This window comes from Cydia strobilella, chromosome 5 (assembly GCF_947568885.1).
Source record: "Cydia strobilella chromosome 5, ilCydStro3.1, whole genome shotgun sequence".
Lineage (NCBI taxonomy): Eukaryota > Metazoa > Arthropoda > Insecta > Lepidoptera > Tortricidae > Cydia > Cydia strobilella.
The window spans coordinates 6,579,265-6,604,617 of NC_086045.1; the positions used below are offsets into that span (position 1 = coordinate 6,579,265).

Genomic DNA, 25,353 nt, shown 5'->3' on the forward strand with positions numbered 1-25,353 from the left:
AAAAAAAAAGTCAATAATGGCTCATCTGATCATGTTCAAGATAATTTTCGTAGAAAATATCTATTACTTAAGTTTTAATTCAGAATATGTTTTCATATTTTTTGTATGGTTGATTCAAAAGTTAGATGTACCCACATTATTTTTAACTTTCGGAGCGATTATTCCTAAAATGATGCACTAAACCAAAAAAACGCTCTAAGCAACCTTTATATTATTTTTAAAGACCTATCGAATGGTGCCCTACGTGGATTTTTACTCAATTTTTTTTAACTTCCAGTTTCGCACATGTATGGAGTACCCATAAAAATAATTATATATTTCTTTAATTTTAACTTCTATACATATCTTATACAAGTAAATTAAATCAAATTTTGAATAAAAGAAAATTTCGTCAAATTTGCATTTTGTTATAAAGTCTATATACAATATCTTGAAATCCGTAACCGACAATGTGTTACCTTTAGATTACTGGCTGGTACTAGAATTTTTGCGAGTGTAACTTTTATTCGTTCTATTGCTTTGCGTTCACTAGTCCAGATTAGTCTAGGGCCTTACTGAAAATCAGCGTCGCGGAGTGTGCCACGTTGGCTCACACCGTGACACCAAGCTGAGTAAGGACCATTTAGCGCAACCTCATAGTTTTAGTCTTATGTTATGTTGTGCTAATAAATGCTTTTTCTTTCTTTCTTTCTTTCTTCTTTGTATTACAATTTTTTCAGTGTTCATGCCAAGTTTCATGTAAGTACTTAATTCATTTCAAATCTACAATTTTAGCATGTCGTTTTAAAATGAGAGCGTAATCTTGATTGTATGGTGGCGGCTAAGTTCTGGTGACTCGCGGCTTCCGAGGTCACCTCCCGGACTAAGAGTAGTTTTTAAAATGTCCGCCCAGGTGGACGTTTTATTTGATGCCTTTGAGTCGCCGCCAGCTCCGCATTCACTTATGCACTCACTGGGAACTCATTGGAAACTGCATTTTTTATATAAATAAACATATACAACCAGCGACATGTTAGCCTTATTCAGAAGCATAAGTGTAAGTAACACACAGTAAACTCTTGCGTTTTGAACACAAATTAATGTCATTAACGGGTCTATCGCGATTACATTTCATTATTTTACCATTTTTCCGACGTTGCAGCCAGTGTGGCTACCACCAGTTTTGCACTGACATAAACGCTAGCGTGAACGTAACTTACTTTCTATGCATCTCGCTCGCACTGACATATTAGTGCGAGCGAGATGTATTGTATAGAAAGTAAATTACGCAGACGTTGGCGTATATGTCAGTGTTGACACTGTCAGTGACTCATGGTACGGGTACAGGTTGCACTAGTTGGGGTCACGGAAGACTGACGTCCCAGCAAAGTGTCAATGGAGATATTGATAGATAAACATTTATATGAACCAAATTAGTCCCCGGCAAGCTCGGCCGAATTGCACCCTCCCATACAAACGTGTTTCCGCTCTCATTTTAAAACTACGTGTTGGATTGTAATAAAAAATTGTACCTACATATAATGACATTAGGTATATCTAGGTCTGAAATTAGTTTTTATAGTTGCAGTTTATAAAACAAACGAAATAGAGCAAAAACAAGTTTTGTAAGAAAAACTTAAATTCGCTGTATTTTTTAACTACGGTATCTGAAGCTACATAAACTAATTACAGACATAGATATACCTTATCCTATTGTAAGTACAAAGTTTCAAAGCAATCTAGCTAGTCGTTTTAAAATGAGAGCGGAACATCGTTTGTATGGAGAACCGAGCTTGCCGGAGACCCTTAAGTGTTGTTTATCAATATCTCGGGTTAAATAACACCACACAACAACACGTGAGTCTAAACCGTAATAGTACATTGTGATACAAGTGTGCTACGTTGGTAATTACACACGAGGCGATATTGTGCGCGCTAGCTGTAAGCGAGCGCGCAATAAGAAAGCTGATGTGTGTACTGACCAATGCACACGCGTTTCATACGACGTTTTTCAACACACTAGCGAGGATCCGACTTGCACTTGGCCGGTTTTTATATATGTGTAATGCCTGCTAACATATCGGTATTTTAGACCGACCGTCCGGTGCGCGGTGTTTGGAAACTTGGCTCGAGACGCTTCACGGCCACTACGGCCTAGTGCCCATTTTCATTTGTCAAAGGACTCTCATTTCAAACATAGACAGAGAGAATCATACTCTCGTTGTCTTACACTAGTACTAGTACCCAAAAGAAGAGGATGAATATAGCTTTTTTTGTTCTTATTTACTGACAAGTTGGTTTGACCAACTATACTACCAATTATATTTTACAGAACCTTTTTTTTGAGGTGTGCAATGAGGAGTATTCTATCTACGCTGCTGGCCAATTTTAAATGCTTTTTTTCTCGATAGAAGCCAGATGTGCTGTGCAGTAACGTGCTGCTGTCTAATAATATATTATCTGTGCCAATAAGAGATGCCCTCAAGATTATTAATTTCCACGGCTAATAGGGACCTGTCAAAGACTGGAGAGCATTAATTTTGCACACCATTGGCCGCAGGTCGAGGTATTGGTCGAGAGGTTGGAACGATCCTATCCAATAAGTAAGTATACAGGGTGGCTAAAAATAAGTGCATTTCTGTTGCCAGGGAGGTTTTGGGATTATACTGAGCAGCTTATATTATTTGACCAACCACGAAATGGCAAAACAAAAATTTACCTTCCCATAGAAAATGGACCAGCCAAAATGTATGAAATAGCCAATTTTTTTTCGCGTTTTCGGGGTTGGTCCCATAGTAAAAGTTGCTCAGTATAATCCTAAAACCTCCCTGGCAACGGAAATGCACTTATTTTTTAATCACCGTTTATATGTTACTATGGACCTACAAGAACAGGCTTAACACTAGTAAATATACATTTGTGACGTTTTCAACCAAAAGGTACCACATTGTCGGTTGTCGATAAGGTAAGGTTGATTTCAAATTGAAGCTGTATGGAAATAGGGCCTTATTCACAACCGACAATATGTACCCTTTTGATTGAGAATGGCAATTTAAGTAGCATAAATATACGGTCAATCAATTTGATTTCTGTGGCACTTCGTATGCGATGCGCCTTGTATCTAATGATCACAGAAACAAGTCACGAAGTGACACACAAATCACAGTAAGAATCCGCATCAAGGTTTGATTAATTGACCGAAGCGTAGCGAAAGTCTACGGTTTGACTCGCGCATTTTGCTTTTGTATGTCCGGATGTTCTCCTCTACAGGTCGCAATTCTCAACCGATCCTCGTGAAATTTTGTGACCAAATTCTATGACTAAATAGAATTTTTTTGTCGATCCGGTTTTTGGAAATTTTTCAAAATGGCGGAGTCGTGATAGCTCGCGCCTAAACAAATAGTCGTATCGATATCATAACAGTATTTTCTTTTTAAGATATGTTTACAGATTAAATGTCGAAAAATGCAGAAAGTTTGTATTCCTGGCTTTGGCGGTATTTAGATATTTAGTTTTTACTCGAGAATGAGTAGCTGACTTTCGTCAGCTTAGGTAAGCACTATCATGGCGTGTTTTGCAAACATTCGTTTTTTTCGTTTGCACCGGGTGGTCCCTGGTTCGATCCCCAGTAATTGTATGCTGCTACATAACTTTTTGTATTTTGTCTTTTACACTTAAAGTTAAATCTCGTATTGTTTTTTTTATTTGTTTTTTATTTTTCTATTTTGAAATTAATTGATCAAGCGCAGGCTTAGCGTATTCGTTTCATTTTTACAAGCTTTTATTTAACTAGCCCTAAAAAAAATGTTTTAGTTTTGTTATTTTAATTTTCTAAAGTGTTTTGAACGGCAGAGGCATACATTTAGTTAGCTTTAAGTGGTTCTCTCCTTTTTCCGAATTTCATACAATTTTATTTCGAGTTTTTCTTTTAAAATAAGTAGATTTCTTGCACCATAAACTTTGAGGTTTATGTAGCATAGATTCGTTTGTCTGAGCGGGTTTATGGAGCCAATTATTCAATAATATTATTGAAAAATTCAATAAAAAATTGAGAAAATATATATTACCAAAGATAGATATAACTCCGTAATAGATGGATACAGTCTAAGGAAAAAACGTGCCTCGAAAATCACGAAAATTTGATTCTCGATCAGATGGCGCCACTAGTTTTGGCCTACACTCGTATAGAGGGCGTTGACTGTTTCGTTTGTTATTTATAATTTTAACGCATACCAGTGAAAGAACATGGGTTAAAATCATATAAAAATAATTATTGCAAATAAAAAAATCATTTATCCATATTTAAATACATTTTATCGTATTTTTATAAATATTTATTTTTAGTTTTAAAGTGTGTCGACAGATGGCAGTGAATTTACTGGGGTTACAAAATTTACTATGACAGTACCGCTCTAGTATAAGTTACTCTATGATATTACTCAACGCCTGTTTGTGTTGGTTAATAATAACTAACAAAGATGTCACTTTAACACAGGTGACCTAACTAAGTAGTACCTAATTTGTTCGACAGGTGGTGACATCGTCAGGTCGAAACGGGCCGATTTTTAGGGTTCCGTACCCAAAGGGTAAAGACCCTATTACTAAGACTCCTCTGTCCGTCTGTCTGTCACCAGGCTGTATTTAATGAACTGAAATTTTCACAAATGATGTATTTCTGTTGCCGATGCCGCTATAACAACAATTACTAAAACGTACGGAACCCTCGGTGGGCGAGTCCGTCCCGCACTTGTGCGGTTTTTAGTTTCGTGCGCTTGATTTCGTGTGGCTCCCTTCAACATATCTCCACTACTAAGCATTTCAATACTTTTAGAAATTCAAAAATCAGCCAGTTATACAGGTTGGTTTGGGTCAGTGAGGGCAGCTACCAGATCCCGTGCTGCTACGCGAAAATGGTCTTAGAAAACCTTCCCTCAATTTCAAATTAATGAATTTTGGGGTTTACAGATTTTGGAAAAGAACATGCGAGAAAAAGGTCATTTTTGACAAACTTTTTTTAACGTGAAACGTAAGGTGCACGTTTTTAAAAACCCATAGAGGGGCTCGGATCGAAAACCGATATTAACGAAAAAGTGTTATGGCGCGGTGGCGGTATATTATGAATGGTTTTGGTTTTTGGTTCATCAGTGTCTCAACGAAAGTAGCCATTACTGCATGTGCTGCTGACATATATGGCGCTGATTCTGCGCTAGAAATGACGCATTCGGAGCTAAAATGATCCCTATTTGCAGTGTTTATTTAATAATTACTCATCAGTCCATTAACCGATTTCGATACAATTGAGTTCATTTGATAGATCTTTCTGAAATATTATAAAAATAAAATACGCGGAGCTGGAAAAGAGTTAAAATGTAGCATTTTTACAGGAATATCACGACTGCGTTTGTTTGAGGCCACCGTGTGCGAAAGTTAAGGCATAAAAAGCTCCAATGCGCTCTTACCTACAGGCTTTACAATATAGGGTTGGGTAAAGCCTGATATTCAAGCGCACAAAGCGCGCTTTTTATACATGGCTCCTGGGGCAAATTTTTATATTGTAAAGATTACATACAGGGCGCCTGCGGCGCCCTTTACACTGTAAGGTCGGGCGAAACCCGACATTCAAGCGTGCGAAGCGCGCTCTTTCACACAGGCTTCACACTGTAGGATCGGACGAAGCCCGACATTCAAGCGCGCGAAGCGCGCTTTTACACACAGGCTTTACACTGTAGGGTCGAGCGAAGCCCGACAATCAAAAGCGCGCCTTACGTAAATGGCGCCTGCGGCGCCTTTTACACTGTAAAGATTACGTACAGGGCGCCTGCGGCGCCTTTTTCTTTCTTTTTACTGTAGGTTAGGGTAAAGCCCAACATTTAAGTCTTACATACAGGGCGCCTGCTTTACGCTATGAGGTCCCTAAGCGGCCCTATGCGGTCTTCGCAATGACTGTTTAGATTAGCTACCCAAAATTTTTGTTCCCCAATAGCTTTTGTTCCATTCGCGTTTTTCTCCATTCTGCTTTTTAACCAGGCGTGAATTTTTTCAGTAGTTAATTTAATCACACGCGTATGTCCCAGTCGCTTGTATACCCAAAGAGTAATGTTTTCACGATAGTCACACTAAGTCGATAGATAGGTAGGTTAGGTTCGTTAGGTAGCTTCAGATGCCCGAAGGGCAAACCGCTCAGAAATAGGAGCCCCGCGTAGCGGGGCTCCGTCGGCTCAGGGTAAGAAGGGCTTGTTCTCGGAAATATTACTCTTTGGAAAAAAAGCGACTGGGACATACGCGTGTGATTAAATTAACTACTAAAAAAATAAACGCCTGGTTAAAAAGCAGAATGGGGAAAAACGCGAATGGAACAAAAGCTATTGGGGAACAAAAATGTTGTATCCCTGATACAGCCTATCGAGGAAAACTTTTCCCATACAGTTTGTATGAAAATGAAAACATTTATTTTTCACATGGGGCATTTCACGTCAAGCGGGCAGCAAAAAAATTGTCAGGTTCTGGATTTTGTTCATTGTTGGATTAATTGGACCTATATGTGAACTAAAAAATTTGGCATCATTACTTTTTTAATATATTGCTTCGTTAAAAATTTATACGCATTTGAAAAAACTACAAAATTTGAGGAACGGATTTTTTAAAAATTATTATTGCAATTCTTTCAATGGATTTAATTATAACTAAATAGTGATTATTTGAGAATATTAGTTGATTTCTTTGAAAATTTATAAAAAAAGTTTTTTTTATCTTTTTTTCATATAACAAACCGGAAGTTAGTATTAAATATCTTTTTTTTTTTCAACTTCGCATTTTTTTATATTTTTTATTTTTACACAATAATGTAGCTTATGGTGTACTAATGCCCTATAAAAAATTTTATAATGGCATCTCGATTGGTTTTGAAGATTCATGAAGTAATTCGAAAGTACTGCGCGACGCTCCGTACTGAGCGGTAGTTCTATGTGGCAGTCTTTAATGGCCAATTACGGGTTTTTTTACTTTTGCGTAATGGAATTAAAGCAATAAACAATATTTCATCGGTTAAGATGTATAAAAGCAAATCATGTATTATTCAATCGTGCCTTGTAGCGCTATCACTGATGGTTTAGGCGGGGTATGTCACATGCTTAAGAGGTCACTTTCGAGTTAGGTCACGTTCTGAGGACGTCACTTTCTGTACGTCACGTTCTGAGTTTGTCACATTCCGAGCTCGTCACATTCTGAGTACGTTACTTTCTGAGAACGGCACTTTCTGAGGACGTCACTTTCTGTGAACGCCACTTTCTGAAGCCCTCGCTTTCTGAGTACGTCACTTTTATAGCATAGTAAGATTAAAGCGTATACCTGCATGAACAATGGATACCAGCAATCATAACAGCTGTACGGCATACGGCCGTTTTTATGCCGTACAGCTAATATGATTGCTGGTATCCATTGTTAATGCAGGTATACGCTTAAATATTACTTTGCTATAAAAGTGACGTACTCAGAAAGTGACGAACTCAGAAAGCGAGGGCCTCAGAAAGTGGTGTTCTCAGAAAGTGACGTACTCAGAATGTGACGAACTCAGAATGTGACGTACAGAAAGTGACGTCCTCAGAACGTGACCTAACTCGAAAGTGACCTCTTAAGCATGTGACATACCCCGCCTAAACCTAGTTATTAAGTTACCTCTAGCGTTTTGTTAAAACATAAACGTTTTGTTTTCAGTTCCAAGATATGGTTGATCAGTGATAGCGCTACAAGGCACGATTGAATAATACATGATTTGCTTTTATACATCTTAACCGATGAAATATTGTTTATTGCTTTAATTCCGTTACGCAAAAGTAAAAAAAACCGTAATTGGCCATTAAAGACTGCCACATAGAACTACCGCTCAGTACGGAGCGTCGCGCAGTACTTTCGAAATACTTCATTAATCTTTAAAACCAATCGAGATGCCATTATAAAAAATTTTATAGGACATTAGTACACCATAAGCTACATTATTGTGTAAAAATAAAAAAAATAAAAAAATGCGAAGTTGACAAAAAAAAGATATTTAATACTAACTTCCGGTTTGTTATATGAAAAAAAGATAAAAAAAATTTTTTTTATAAATTTTCAAAGAAATCAACTAATATTCTCAAATAATCACTATTTAGTTATAATTAAATCCATTGAGAGAATTGCAATAATAATTTTTAAAAAATCCGTTCCTCAAATTTTGTAGTTTTTTCAAATGCGTATAAATTTTTAACGAAGCAATATATTAAAAAAGTAATGATGCCAAATTTTTTAGTTCACATATAGGTCCAATTAATCCAACAATGAACAAAATCCAGAACCTGACAATTTTTTTGCTGCCCGCTTGACGTGAAATGCCCCACATGCTATTTTTTATGACAATTATTTTTAAAGCGAAATTTACAAAGCTACAATATATTATGGTGAAGCGATCAACATCAAAATCAAAGTGATTTGTTAAGATTTAGTTAGTGGAAACCGTTTTCTGCCGAAATGGAAATTGTATGAAAAAAGTACCTATTGTCTGATTTATATTGTCTGATTGGCGAGATAGAAAAATGTGAATAAAATTTCACGTTTCCTTGATAGTAAATGTAAAATTTTGTTACCTACTCAAAAATTTGACTCGCACGCCAACAGCACTAAGCTATCAATAGAAGCGTTTTTGTAGTTATCGGTAGAAGAATTCGCGACACTCAATTGATAATAAAATAACATACGCTTAACTTGAAAAATTATTTAAAAAAAATTAGCACCGTCGGGGTTTGAACCATGTAGGTATCTCAGCTATTATCTGAATTTTTTTTCAAACCAGAGATTACGGATGCTACGAGCACATGACAATTAATGTCTGAAAATATCAGTGCCTTGTCAAAGTCTCAAACAAGAATTTTAATTTAATTTTTAATCTTTTTTAACAATAAACATTCCATCCGCTATATAGGTTACTTTACATTACGAATCTATTGATCTTTTGGTGGTTAGTCGGCAGGACAGCTCTACACATCCATCATCTTAAGCTATGCTCGCGAGGTCTACAGCTCACAGAGCCACTAGTATATTATATATTATATATTATATATTATATATATATCACTATATTCATATATTATATGAATATAGTGTAGGGAGAAGCGCTGGTGGCCTAGCGGTAAGAGCGTGCGATTTGCAATCCGGAGGTCGCGGGCTCGTACCAATGAGTTTTTCGGAACTTATGTACGAAATATCATCTGATATTTACCAGTCGCTTTTCGCTGAAGGACAATATCGTGAGGAAACCGGACTAATCCCAACAAGGCCTAGTTTCCCCTCTGGGTTGGAAGGTCAGATGTCAGTCGCTTTCGTAAAAACTAGTGCCTATGCCAATTCTTGGGATTAGTTGCCAAGCGGACCCCAGGCTCCCATGAGCCGTGGTAAAAATGCCGGGACAACGCGAGGAAGATGATGATATGAATATAGTGTAGGATGAAGGTACATATACGCTATATAAATCCGTAAGTTCTGACTAACTGACTCATCAACGCAGCCGAAATTATAGAAGCTAGAAAGATGAAATTTGCAAATCTTACATTTGAACCAGAAATAATAGATATTTAGAAATATTCCACGCCCAAGGGGGTTAAACATACCATAGGCAGTTAAAAAGGGATAACAGAAAGAATGACGGAGAGTAATGAAAACTAAGAATAAGTAATTAAGAAAACTTGATATTTTGAAAGTAATAACAATTATAAATTATAATCACATTAAAAAGGTATTTTTCAAAAAATCAAGTACAGGGGTACAGCTTATTGCAGAAAATAGTACGCCAAGAACATTATTAAGGCTAAACAATGTTGCTTCCCGACGAAGGTTTTGTCCTATAGCCTATCTCATAGATTTCGTTATGCTTGTAGAAGAGGTCGAGGAAGGCCGTGCGAGCGTGGAACGGTCTGGTAGAGACTCGGAGCTCTGTGTCCAGCTCCAGATAGTGCCATTTGTCTCGGGTCACTGGCTGCCAGACGACGGGGATCAGCTCGGTTGGTTCCGGTGTTGGGTTCCTGGGAAGTATTGTAAGAAAATATTTAATTTAATAACTAGCGCTCCACTAGCGCAGACAGACAGAGCTGAGTTACTCTCGCATTTATAGTATTACTACCTTCTGCCCGCAACTTCCTCTGCATCGAATGATTATGATGATTGTTTAAGACTATCCTATGTGTTTACTTCACCGGACTTAAAACTATTTCTATACCAATTTTGGATGGTAAATGGGATGAGAGTCTGTATTGGGAATGAATTTGAATAAGGGACAATAGAATATAATAAAATAGAATAGCATTAATAAAAACCGGCCAAGTGCGCACGAAGGGTTCCGTACCATTCCACAAAAAACGGCAAGAAATCACGTTTTTTGTATGGGAACCCCACTTAAATATTAATTTTATTCTGTTTTTAGTATTTGTTGTAATAGCGGCAACAGAAATACGTCATCTGTGAAAATTTCAACTGTCTAGCTATCACGGTTTATAATGAGATACAGCCTGGTGACAGACGGACACAGACAGACAGACAGACGGACAGACGGACAGCGGAGTCTTAGTAATAGGGTTCCGTTTTTACCCTTTGGGCACGGAACCCTAATAAAAAAGCATTATGCTAGAATAGGTACGAGAATATCAATGTTTTTGATAGCTCATCCTGTAAGGGGGGTTCAAAGTTGTGATAGCAAAATACACTTTTTTTTGCCAAGCCCCCATCCGCCAACCGTCCGAAGGAACTTCGTTCCAATACTAATGAAAAATATTTTACGTACCCATATTTGACAAAGTTCGCCCACAATTCTGTCATGCGATCAACAATCAGTTGGTCCTCAGGATCTAGGGGTTTATCCATGTAGGAAATGTCGAACAGGTACCCAAGTTCATCTGCGTGAGCTGCTCCACCTCCTGTGATGTTTACTCTATGTTTAGAAAAATTTCTTCCACCCGAATAAGAAAACATGTACAAATACATGGTTTGCACACCATTTTCCAAATATTTCTTAACAGTCCTTAAAACTGGATAATTGAAGTAATAATCAGACCTCAAAGCTATGATCTGTTGTTTCAATTCTGCAGATATATCCTGGTCACCGAAATAAAAATGAGTTACAACGTCATGCATTTGGGCATAAAGTTCATCTTCATCTTCAAAATCAAAGTTCCTGTTTATACCTTCTTGTACAAAATCCGACATCTGAAACATGATATCGGGCAATTGGGAAATACTAATATACGCTTCTTCGTTGTTTAGCCCAATTAAAACTTCAATATCTTTTACTCTCGGCACATAAGTGTTCAGCGGATATTCTGTTATAAATCTTTGAACATTCTCAAATTGATTTTCTATGCAAGGAATAAAATTTGACATTTCTAATTCAAGAGTTGCTGCAATTAGTTGATGTGGATCTACTGTAGCCAGGAAAGATAATGCGTCTTTGACGTCACTTGAAGTATGGTTAAGATGCTTTGCTAATTCAAACGGCGCGTTAGGATCTGGACGGCCGATTATGCCCCCAAACAAACTCACACCGCTTTGCAGAATAATTTTGTGGAAAAGGTTTTCATCCTCTCCGTAGTACAAATGTAAATCTGCAGCCATCCCGCCTGCACTATTTCCTCCGATAGTTATTGCGGTATTGTCTCCACCGAACGCTTCAATGTTATCTCTGATCCAATTTAACGCCATCACTTGATCTTTCAATCCTTGGTTGCCAGGTACTTCAGGAATATCTAAGCACATGAAACCGTACGGCCCAACTCGATAGTTTATAGTAACAAGAATTATATCATGTCTAACTAAAAAACTGGGTCCGTATAAGAATCTGCCAGGAAAGCCAAAGGCAAAGCGGCCTCCAAATATCCAAACAAAAACTGGTAAGCGGTTCTGATCGCTGGCCGAGTCCGGCACGTAAACATTGATATGAAGACAGTCGAGGGATCCGACGATAGTGTTATTGAACTCTTCTTCTTGAGGACAAATTGACGAATCGTTAAATGCGTCAAATGTGCTTTCAAACTTTGGGTAGGGTTTTGCATTCTGAATATTAGAAAAAAATGGATACATTAGTTTAAATCCAATTAGAGAAAATTTGACAAGGGAAACTAAGGCAAATTATATTGTGCTACTGACAATATAATTATATTATTACCACACCAGCTCGAAAATGTATTATTTAAATTCAGATAGAAAATTTGATTTTATCCTCAAGAGTGCAAAATATAATCAAGCTCAAGAGAGCTCAAGATTTTCGGTAGGTTATATTATTAGCTTTAATTTGATACCATTTTCTTCAGGGTGGCATGAAAGTTGGAAAAGTTATTGAGCGGAGAACCAAATATGTGAAGTATTTAAGAAGCTAGTGCTTGCTATTTCAAAGATAAACTCGAGATACATGAATTTGTGTAGAATGCTTCTGAGATTTTTTGGGCAGTAATCTACACAGAAAACCTACAACCGCCTACAAACTATCTGCTTTTCCCGAAGGTTGACTGGTAGAGAATGCCTCATAGCATTAAGTCCGCCTTTTGTACGATTGTATTTTTTTTTGTGCAATAAAGATTAAATAAATAAATAAATAAAACCATTTTTGCCTGTACAAAGTTTAATATACAAGAATATCAAAAAATAAACTATGTATAAACTTAATTTTATCGTCCTTCATATAATTGCATAAACAAATGTTACATTTTAGACAAAATACCTAACAAAATGGACAAATTACGTTTTTTTGCTCTCCTTAAAAAATTTTCAAAACCGAGATACTTGTTTTCTGCTTGGGGCAGCCGAATTAAAGTCCGTGCTTTTAAATACTCGACAAACTAAAGGTCGTCCATTAAAAAATACCTGTTCCAAAAACTATTCCAGTAAAACGCCCCACCTCTAGTGTGGATAATATGTTCATTACCTGTCAGCGAATTTACCTATTCGAGAACACACGATTTCTTCCATTCCACGGAAGTTCAGCACGAAACTTCAGTTAACGCATGTCGAATACCGCTCCAGGGTTCTTTGAATTTTGCGCCCTCTATTGGGCAGTAGCAAAACCACAGGGCGGACACGCTATACATCAAAAATCACTTGCATTTCTATGTGTGAACGGCACGTCTGTACACGCGTCATGCGTCATAGTGTGAGTTGCTTAAAAATAGAACTGAGCGGCCGGCAAACGGCCGTCAATCTGGTGTCGCGGGGCGAGGTAATTCGAGTCGGGGCGGGGCGGTGCGTGGCCGTTCTGTATGATAATACTATTACTTATTCTGTGGTAAAACTATGCCTCGGTGAGTGAAGCAGTTTGTTTACCGTTATATTTGCAGGTTATTTTGATGAATTTGATTTCATTTTTCAAATAACCTTGGCGTAATGATAGTATTTTTTACTAGTATTGTTCTCTGATCTTTCAGTTGTGTTTAATTCGAATAAAAGTCTTCACTAGCACAGATCAAATCGCTTGTTGTGTAACTTGTTTTTGTCTATTTTGGCACTGATTCTTCACATTTTTAAGGTACTTTAAACAATGTTTTCTTGATTTTTCTTCTTTGCACTATCTTCCAAACTGATAATTATTCTAAAATTCTTAGTGTTTTTATTTTTGGTAGCAAAATTATACGGACAGAATGTTAACCGTAGCACAGTAGCGCCCTCTCTCAAAGTCTCGCCTAGTCAAATTACTGTCGAGTTAAATAAACCTGGATGAGGGTTGTGTGATGGACAGATAGGAACCTAGTACATATAACAAATTAATGGTCATTTATACAATATGGTACAAGTGGTACAACACAGTTTCATGGCAATAATGTATGTGCTAATAAAAAAGGCGTTTTCCCTAGTTAAGATTAATTTTATGTAACACCCCAGTAAAAACCATTTTCACCTCAGCAGCTCGAACAAGCCTACTTTCGTCACTCCCTGGAGTGAGGAAAGTGCGACTTTCCTCACTCCAGGGAGTGAAACAATGTAGCTTTTTAATTTAGTGAAGGCCATGAACTTCATACTTTTATTACATTTTTTTAATGTCCGGTCCGGTCCGGTCTCGTCTCGTATCGTATCGTATCGTATCGTATCTTATCGTATCGTACATATTATAATACTTTTTTTTTCTGTTTATTCTGTGTAATTCGAAATACATTTTAACCTTTAATATGTTCTCACTACTGAGGTGAAAAATTATGTGTACAACATGAGAGCAAAGTTATTTTACATCTCGTGTTTTTGAGTCCCTCGCTACGTTCAAGATTCTACCTTAGAATCACTCGCTTCGCTCGTGATTCAATTATAGAATCTTTCGCTTTCTCGGGACTCAAAATAAACACTCGCAAGAAAAACCAACTTTCCTCTCTTGTTGCACAAATAACTATTTCACGAGTAAAACTAGTTTTCTAAACGCATTTTCACATAGTTGTAACTCGGATTTTTCAAAACTAGTTGACGCAAAGTACATTGGTGAAAACAAGGTAGACCACTAATTATTTCAAAATGGTTGCAGTTAAAACTAGTTTTGACTTCTCGGGAAAACGCATTTTCACTAGGTGAAATTAGTTTTCACGGTAGGTATTCTGCCAGAGTTAAAGGAAAGGTGCGACGATGAGCAAAGCGAGAAGGAGTATGTTAGGCTAACCGTGACCAATCAGCGAGAATTCGAGAAAATGGCGAGAAATTAAATGTCCCAAAATTTAATACTGAAACGGGATTTAATAGAATGCACTTACTTTTATCATTTTGGGTTCAAAACTTCAGTTTTGAACGTCACTTTACGTTCGCGGCTACAGGCAAACTCAAATCAATATACCTAAATGTCTCAAGCCTTACCTCCTAGATAAAATGTATTTTTTCTTATTGCTACTTTCATATAGCTCTTATTAAAAAAATTCGGTACAAATACCCCTTTGTAAGAAACGAACTTAAGAGACACAAACTGGCTTTCCATTTTGAGTCGTGTCCAGTCTATAAGTTTCACATACCTACAACAAACAACAATCATAGGTTATCATAACATGAGGTTTTATACCTACTTACTGTTTTTGACGTATTTGGTTTTTCACGTACGAAGGTGTCATTTTCATTGTCAACTGACGTATATTACATTGTTGTTATTTTGGTGTTTGGTAAATAAAGATGTAAGTAAAGAGAGAGTTTCGTATATACCTTTATGCTTACATAGTTGGTGGTGAGTGTAGTAGAGTTGGTGGTGTGAATGAGGGTGAAGAATCAGGCAACTGGCAACCAGTCTATAAAGCCCAAATCAACACTGGATAACAATCCAAGGTAACTAAGGGCACAGGTATTCCGAGTATTTTCTTTTTTTCTCTTCTTAGGCGGATTTTGGGACGGATGCTACTGGACGTGAGATATAAGAGGGACAGTCGGTGTCTACGACACGGATATCAAATAATGCCTCCGTCTGTGGATCCCAGAGGCCGCGGCAGCAGAGATCGCCGCGAAGTCCACCGTCGCCTTCGGGGTTCTTTTACCACGTTCCCCCAGATTATATTATATTATTATAAGATTTAGGAGCGAAAACCACGTTTCATACAATTTTTGAAAAACCTCCATAGGTCGAACATAGCTACGATTAAAATATATCAAATTGTGTAAAAATATTTTCCATAATGTCAGTATCTAGGGAGGAAAGTGAGGACTACGTTTGTGTGGAGAATCGATCGTCCCCTATCCTCTTAATGTATGCTAGAGACCTCATACCATTGTCACTGTGACAAGGTACAAAATGGGTCATAAATTAAAACTTTCGACTTTATGTTAACCACATCACAGCGATACCCCTCCGTTAGATTTATTCGATTTCGAAGCAGTCGTCCACTATCGTCTTAAACCTGTTCGAAATAACTTTCAGCAATGATAAAAGCTTTATAGCTAACAACAACTGTGTATGTTCAAGCGAAATAAATAAATTGAATTGAATTAAGGCCTACTAATTAAAATTATTTATTGAATTGACATTATTACATGATCAAACGAACTTCAAAGTGAAGTTCGATCAGTATTATATGAGTAAGCTTCATTCGAAGATATAAAAACCAGGTAGTCCTTTAACCTACTAGGCAACTCATCGCATGTTTAAAGTGGGTAGCAAAAACTTTAACTCAAACAGGTCTATCCCTACTTTTCCCCCTAGTCTTCATGGGGCGCGCGGCTTGCCGCCATTGCTCATTATTTTTAGAGACTTTACTTTCTAAAGCAAAACTTTCTTTCCGGGTATAGGGGAGGGAGGGTAGTTATATCTTCGAATGAAGCTTACTCATATAATACTGATCGAACTTCACTTTGAAGTTCGTTTGATCATGTATTATATTTCTCAAGCTTCATTCTTCAGATATAAAAACCAGGTAGATGTTAAGAGTTGAAAGTTTTGCTGCATTCTTTCCCATTATCAATATTATCATAGCATATTTATTTCTGAAAACATATTTGTATGAATAATTATCTACCATGTACATATGTGTATGTTATACACAAGTTTACTGTTCCAATTGAGTTATAAGGCATTGTTAAGAAGCACGGGAAAGTTTAGCAATGCAGGTTCAAAAAGGTATACATATATTAGGTATTGCCAGGTTGTATATATATATATATATATATATATACAACAAAATAAGATAGGATATTTAAACAAAATCTAATTTGTTCTTCATAAAACCTAGTTGACTAAGATTCCATACAATTAGTGGTCAACTTTGCATTAAGTTTAATTCGATTTGAAAAAGTTTAATACGAGTAAACTCATAAGACATATGTCCTTTTGTGAAATGTATTAAAATTCACTGGCAGTGCTTGTCCGCGATACGGAATTTTTGAACGCTTAGAACAGTACACTATTGATGACAAGATTCAGGCTCGTCTAAGTGTAATTATCTACGAAGATAAGACGTAATTTAGGCTAACGATACAACCCAGCGTTACCTCCAGACAGGGTGGGATACGCTGTGGCTGTGATGTCTTTCCCCGCGTCTTGACGCTTATGACGCGTAGGCCGTGTGATGTCTGTCTCACGCCGACTCATCCTGTTTACGATGATCTCTGAGCAGACGACGACAATGAGAAAATTCAGTTATTAGGCGCGTGCACGCGCAAATCGGCTTACAGCAGCTCCTGATCAACGAATAGTGACCCGGCGTGCAATGGACAAAGACTCACGCGGCCTAGCGCGTTTTCGAGAGCTTCAACTTAACAAAAAAGCATGTATTTGCTCGAAACATGTCTAACGTCGTTTATATTTTGATTTTTATCAAATTAAAAAATCCACCACGTTCCTGAAATCTAAAAAATATATGAACGTGCATAAATTATGCTTTCTGTTCAGTTATTAAGCATAAAGCATGTCATATGTGTGGCATCACCAAAGGTATTCTAAACAAAAATAATTTATAAGACTAGCAGTCTACTCAGCTTTCGAAGTAATCTTTCAAATAAGATTGTAATTTACTCAAACTCAAATGTTTATTATTGCGCTCATATTACATATAATGAATGGTCCAAGGTCCATTAATGGTAACAGAATATTTATTTATCATTTAATTATATGTACGTACCTTAGGTACATATATTCGAGCTATTAAAATGCATAATAATATCCAGTTAAACCTGAGTAGGTAAAATCAGCGTTTAACAAACATCATTAGGAATTAATTTAGCATATATTTATAAATAGCTGCATGTGACGAGTACCTTTAAATAGAATATATAAATGATATGAACCTTTTTTATTTTATTTAAATTACTATTATTGACCGCAAGGCGCGATTGACCATATTTTCACAAATAATGGTGTAGCGGCTTCTATTCTCGCAACGCGAACGGGACAAGCACAGCAATCAACCACGCAATCAATGAAATGAAATGAATATCAATCCACAGAAAATCTAAAAACTTATGCCCTCCATTCAAGTATTCGCTCTGCAAGGAACGAAAGACTGTGCGACGTAATGTTGTATATTTTTAAAATGTAAACATTAAAGCCGGAATAATAATAAAAATTGCCTTTGCTGTATTGCTACTATGGTTGTATTGTTGAGTTCAGAAAACAAATATTATATTAAGTGGATTCATCTTAATATTTTAATCCATGACTTATGTCATGAATGTGCTATATTAATGACATAGCGGTATTGCAAGTGGTGGGTCCCCACCAACTACAGTTACTAAACTTATAATATCAAGGCACATATATTTTAAACTTGGCAAAAACGTATTGCATGGTAACATCGTATTGATGATAGCTGAAAGAGTATCGCGACCGACACATGAGAGTTGAACCATAGGTGCATTAGTCATTTATTGATTTTTTACGGTTTCTATTAGCTTCTTAATTATGTATTTATATTTTTATATGCATAATCTGAGGGTGATCAATACAATGCAATACAATCATTTATTAATAAAATTAAAATCCTTTAAAAGATAATCGGAAGGTAATCGTTTTGTAGTTTTGATACAGGTTAATAGGTATTTACCTAGTTACCCATTATTTACGACCATAAAAATAAATATTAAATATCTGTGAGAGATGCGAACAAATATATTCGTGTGTGTATTTAGCCAAATTGTACCGAAACCGCTTTATCATTAACTCAGTTAGATGGTACTCTAATGGTCACTTTGTCAGGCTTCGGCATGAACTTGTATTTATGAAGAAATAAGCGTAAAACGTGTTTGCGTTTGTTTCTTAGCTTTCGTTGTAAGTTTAGTTTTTTGCATGCCAGATGCTGGTGAAATATGTGTTACTTATGTATAATATTGTCTGACCACCTTTTGTACCATATTTCATGCAAAATAAAGTTATTTTCTTTCTTTCTTTCTTTCATATTCAGTACTCACAAATTGTTTCATTGGGTTTATTAGATAGATAACGATGAATAAACCCATTTTCCTGTAATTCAATTCAGTTAGGTGTCTTTGTTACAATTGGATGATTCAAATTATTTAATTATTCAATATCACTTAAAAAAGTAAAATCATATTTTTAAACAGACACAAGGTACTTAGATACTGACATCGCCTATGCCTTTAAGCGATCACGGTATTATAAATATATTTATATTTTTATATATCCCATAACAATATTAGCGTACGTATCCCAATAATTTGTATGGTTATATGCATATATAAACATTCAAAAATCGTCACCAAAATATATGCATTGTGCAGGGTATTACCACTTAGTTTATTCCATTTCATTTGTGGTAAAAGAGATTTTATCCAGCTTAAGTTTAGGAATTTCGATCAGATTCACATCACGTGACGTGATGTAGGTACACCTATTTAGCAATTCCCAATTTTAGAGACAAGTTATACTTATGTGGGTAATATAAAAACAATATAGGTACTATTATATTGTTTCAATTATAAATTTACGAGGTAGTCTCGTGTTTATTCAAATTCAACCTCTGGGCGGATAAAAGTACCGTACTATGGGTTAGGTGTGAGTAAAATTTATTGTCACATATAATTGGATATTAAAAATCCAAATATATTTTATATGTAAGGATTTATTTTAAAAGGCAATGTAGTCTTGTGCCGAACGTTTCGGCAGCTAGACCGACGTGTCTCTGACACGCACAAATCAAAAATGAACCGCGGAGCGCTGGTGAAAAAATTTAAAAGAAATATTTTTAATTCGAGGGTAGACTTCGAATGTTTTTCAAAATAAAACCCGTAAGGTTTTAGATTACATAGATAGGCCTATACATGAATAAAGTATATTTGAACTTGAACTTAAAAGATAATTCTTTATTGCACATAGAAACTTGAACTTGGTGTTTTAAAATGTGCGTGGTTTTGATGGAGAACCGCTATAGATTTATTAAATTGTGTTATGCATTGCTATCGTGTTGACTCACGGCCAACCCCAAGCAAGTTCTATCTTCGTGACGACTCTAGGCCGCCCCCCAGGTTTATAGTTACCAGTCGTGGACTCACGGCCCGCGCGGTACTAAGTAAGTGCAAGGTATTTGATCACAAAGTGTAAGTTTTTTACAAAAATAGTTAAAATAGTTACACTTAAGTAAGTATCTGATTTTTCTTCAGGATCTGAAGAATCTATTATCACTCGGCAATTTTGCTTGAGTTTCTTCTGTTGGGCCATCTAAAACCAAATAAAAAGAAAGCCTCCCTCGTCTCTTTAACACAACACAATATGATTATTTAGGGCCCTTTGTTTCGTTGCGCGCTGTCCGATCTAAATTAAACCTTTGGTTGGTTCACGACCAAACCCCGGGCGCAATCGGTGTTCGAAGTACGAACAGACTTTCCATCGTGTTGGTTCACGACCAACCCCCAAGATAATTTTTTCCTTCGTGTTGGTTCACGACCAACCCCCAGGATGATTTATTCCTTCGTGTTGATTCTCGACCAACCCCCAGGATGATTTATTCCTTCGTGTTAGTTCTCGACTAACCTCCAGGATGATGAACAATTTTAATAACAAATATATTGCACAACGAATACGAAACGAATAATCCCACAGCTTACGTGTCGTATTCTCGCATAAATCGTATAATGACTGCACTAACTTTGAAACAAAATTATGATTTTACGTGCGTTCGTTGCCTCGCAAGAATAAAGAATGAGCAATGGCGGCAAGCCGCGCGCCCCATGAAGACTAGGGGGAAAAGTAGGGATAGACCTGTTTGAGTTAAAGTTTTTGCTACCCACTTTAAACATGCGATGAGTTGCCTAGTAGGTTAAAGGACTACCTGGTTTTTATATCTGAAGAATGAAGCTTGAGAAATATAAATACACTCAAATTAGAATTATTCATTCATATACAATATAAATAATAGAATTATTGCGTAATTGACATATTTTGATTTTTTTTTTTTTTTTAACTGTAGTTGTACTAGACGTGTGCGCCGCGCCGGAGCACCGCCGCCGCCGGGCTTTTTTGCCACGCCGCCGCCGCCGATAAATGATCGGCGTGAACTCGGCGTGACCTTGAGTGTTGTTAATTAGCTATTCCAAGTTGGTATTTGAATTAGGATATGGATTTTTTTGTCAGATATACGTTAATTATTAATTAAATAAAACAGAAGAGCCAGTTGGGCAGTTGCACAAACTGTTTGACACACCGATTAAAGTAACTGAATAATCTTCAGTATTCAGCGTCAAGAAAGATGAGATAGCGATAGGTATATGAAGTAGGATTTTTTCTTATTAATTGTGAATTCACATTGCCTCACATACGAAGGCAGAATCCTCAGTCATGAGAAGACTTACGAGTTACGAGCAACGAAAAAACAGGGCTCGTGTACCATGGGCCATCAAGGTGGAATTGAAAAGGAAAACTAACTGGCTAATATTGCGACCATCATACTTGCTTATTTGCTTGCGTCTTAAACTGTATTTAAGTCCAAGCTGTAAATGGATTATAGTTCACCTGGGTCACTGGGGCTTTTAATTAACCAAACATTTTTGTAATAGTTATAAACTTATAAGCCCTTTCCATAATGGGCCATCTAACAAGGATGAATTATATGACTTGGTACAAAAGTTCTTGTAACAAACTGTGCTACTATTGTCGCCTGCCTGACGGGAATAACAACAGTAAATTCATCGAAATGGCGGCTCTTCTAAAGAAAATTTAAGATAAAAGTTCTAGAGAAGTCTTAAGATCAACCTTTCCAGGAAAAAAATAATGGTAGTAGACAGGGCAAATATTCTTCCCGTTACCGAAGCACTCGGCGATTACCAGAGCGAGCTAGTTTGTATATCTTGGGTTGATAACCAGTGCCGCCAGTGCCGGTGGTTGCACCGCCGAGATACGCCGCAGAGCTGGCATGGCTAAGAGTGCTATGGCTAACCTCGACAGGATCTGGAAGAACAGAGGTATTCGACGTGCAAATTAAGTGCGCTTGCGTGCTCTCGTCTTTTCAATATTCCAGTATGATACCGAAACGTGGAGTCTCAAAAAGTGCGAAGTGACAAAGGTGCTTTTGAGATGTGGTGTTGACGAAGACTGCTGCTTATACCTTGGACAGCTAGAACAAAAAAAAAACCCAAACTGAGAGCTCAATATCGCTACTCACCTCTTCACAACATGCCATAGGCGAGCCCTTAGATTCCTCGGACATATCATGCGGTTTTCAACGCATGATGTGGAGAAACACATGTATTTAGGCCGATGGCAAACATGCTCGAGTTGGAGCATGTGTGAGAAGGTCGAACGCAATGAAGAGGTCGGCTTGCGGCAGTCTGTACCGTGCAGGCCACATGGCTTATGACCGCGCGAAATGGAGACAAATTACATGTGATCGCGATCCTCAGCAATGAGAAAAGGAAAAAGAAGATACGTCTCAGTAAGCCACCAGGCTTACTAAACTATAATTAGTTCACTGGAATCACTGGCCAGCCACCTGGATTGATCAAATTTTCAAGAAAAACAACAAATTAATGATTTTTCTTAAGAAACTTGAAAGTCAAGGTCACGCCGATTTCACGCCGAAAATACGCCGCCGCCGCCAATTTTTTGCCAAACGCCGCCGCCGATCATTTTTTAATCGGCGCACACGTCTAAGTTGTACAAGTTAAGACTGACATTTTATAATTGTAATTGTTTTTTTTTTACATTAGTAAATTATTTTTGTTATATTTGAGCAAATTAACGTTTATTCCTTGTATGTTATTGTGTATTTGTTTTTGTGTTAGCATGAGTATTTTAATGTATAATTTCCAATGCGATGTAAATATTGCTTGTGAATGAAATAAATGAAATGAAATGAGGTCCTGCATTTCATCGTGTTTGATATATATATATGCCTAAAATTTAATCCATCGTAACGATGCGTACGATAGTAGATAGATTACCTACTCACGGAACACTGCTGCCGCAGTTGTGACTGCGGGCTTGGCCAATTTTTTTTTACAACCGGCAAGTGCGCGCGGTGGCTGCACTATGCAGGTTTGCCATGTTACAGTATGAACACCCTGCCGACGGCGAGGGGTGCGGTGATAGAAAGCAGCCGTTCAACAATTCTTCAGAGCACAGCCCATTGTACAAGCGGTTGAACACACACAAGGAGGCAAAGTCTCTCCTTAGACTTAAAGGCACATAATAACTAATAGTACTACCGTAAAGGGGCCCACTGACTATCAGTCCGCCGGACGATACCGGCCTGTCAGTTAGAACAAAAATTTGACAGTTCCGAACAACTGACAGGCCGATATCCTCCGGCGGACTGATAGTCAGTGGGCCCCTTTAAAGGTTCAATACCGCTTGTGAGTTTGGGATCATCGACGATTCGAACAGCGCGCGCCTTATGGATCCGGTCTAGGGACGGCAATTCCGCATGAGGAATTCAATCCCGGTATTTAGCGGGATTGTCAGGCTCAGTCCCGCGGGATCCCGGTATTTGCGGGATCCCGCAAGTTACTATACAATTTTACGAATTGGTACTAAATTTGAAGGTTTAAAACAAAAAGTAAACAAAATTTAGAAATAGTACATTGTGTATTATGGGCGGTAAAGAAAAATGTACGAACGAGTGTGTGTGGCTTAATAACACGATCTCATAATTCCTGTACCGTAGCACGCCAAATGTTCCTCACAAGAGAAAAAAGAGGGAAAAAATAAAACTACTGCTTAATTTCGGTACGTACATTACAGCCCTAGGTCCAAATTTAGGATTTACGGACCGCAGTAGCAATTGTGACGTAAAAATACACTACAACCCCAGGTCGAAATACACTACAACCCCAGGTCGAAATTTACGATTTACGGACCGCATCGCCTACGTGTATAGGTAACACCTTTTACAAGCAAGTGAGTTAAAAAAAATCTTTATTTAACTTCTTAAAGAATAATGATTAGCATTACTGGTATAAAATACGCCCTATAGTTTGCATTTAGCACTGCGAATCTTCCGCCTTCAGAAAATACTTTCACACAGAGCGTAAATTTCCTAGAAGGTACTGTTGCTGTACTGCCAGTATTTTTATACTCTTTATACACCGTCTCCAACATACTTAACAGTACATACAAGCAAAAATATTTATTCATATAAATAAATATTTATTTTTGAATATTTAATCAAAACAAATATTACTCAATTCACAAGATAGCAAAAAATTGACAAATTCGGGCGAAATTCTCTTCCGCATCCTTTTCCCCTTCCTCCACAGATGCATCTAGGCTCCGTGAAGAACTTTCAGACTTTGTCTTGTACTTAGTAACACGTAAGAACCACGTCGCTCTTCAATCCCGCAAATCCCGCGGGATCCCGCTTAATTTACGCGCGGGATTAATCCCGCAAATTGCATGCGGGATCCCGGTATTTCGGGATCCTGGTATCCCGGTATTGCAATCCCTAATCCGGTCCTTATGGATTTAGAAAAGTATTCGACATTTTGACTAACACTTCCAAGTTAAAGTTGTACTCACACCAAACAGATTATCGGGATCAACTTGGGCATACGGGATGCCCATGAACATGGAGTAGTTCTCGTCTTCAGCGCGCAGTCCTCGTATGTGCCCTACGGGACTATGCACTTCAGGGTACGCCACATTCTCGTCTGCAGGAAACACTACAGCTCCATCGCTAACAATTACAAATAAAACTACACTCAGAATTATGGATAACTTCATTTTGCCGCAGGTAAATTAAATCTCGTCCAAATATATATAGTTTGTCAAGGGAATGTCTCATTTCAAACATAGACAGAGAGAATCATACTATATTTGTCTTACACTAGTACCTACTAGCACCCAAAAGAAAAGGATGAGTATAGTTTTCTTTGTTCCAATTTACTGACAAGATTTGTTTGACCATATATATGTAATTAGATATTTACATTTATCTTGTTGATACAGGTGTAACCTTGTGTGTATGGGGCCCCTGGTAACTATGCTTTGTAAAGAGTAATAAAGCTTGAACACACCAAAACGTGGGCACACATTTTTTTGCTTATAATTTTTGTCACGGGTGTTTTTTTTGTTTACTTAATTTAAAATCGCTATAGCATGAGGAACATATGATACCCCAATAGTTGTCAATTATATAATTCGTTTTTATGATAACGAGCTTTAAACAATGACGGTGCGAAATCATTTTGCACAAAAAGCATTGGAAAATTCGATTTAGGTTAAAGAAACTTGTGAAAATATTAATATATCAAGAATAGATTAGGTTTTGTGTTTCTAAAATGTTGCGGAGACGATAATGAATGGAGAGACAACCAAAAAGCAGAAAAACACAAGAATAAAATGCGAAAAAAAAGAAGCTAGGAACATACAGCGTTCTTACATAAAAACCGAAACTTATCTCTTCTTATGTTGCAAAAAAGGTAGATATATCTCAAATTTATGCACAAAACGTGAAGTCAAGTTAGATTAAG

The 25,353-nt window shown here is 37.2% G+C and overlaps 1 protein-coding gene across 1 annotated transcript; it reads right to left on the bottom strand.

Annotated features, from left to right (window-relative positions):
• Nucleotides 1–9,817: 9,817 nt before the first annotated feature.
• Nucleotides 9,818–24,604, bottom strand: LOC134741753 (bile salt-activated lipase-like). Its single transcript, XM_063674647.1, has 3 exons — nucleotides 24,401–24,604; nucleotides 10,787–12,051; nucleotides 9,818–10,031 (listed from the first exon to the last, which is right to left on the bottom strand). The coding sequence occupies exons 1-3, from the start codon at nucleotides 24,602–24,604 to the stop codon at nucleotides 9,818–9,820; spliced, it is 1,683 nt and encodes a 560-aa protein (XP_063530717.1).
• Between the last annotated feature and the right edge of the window lie 749 nt (nucleotides 24,605–25,353).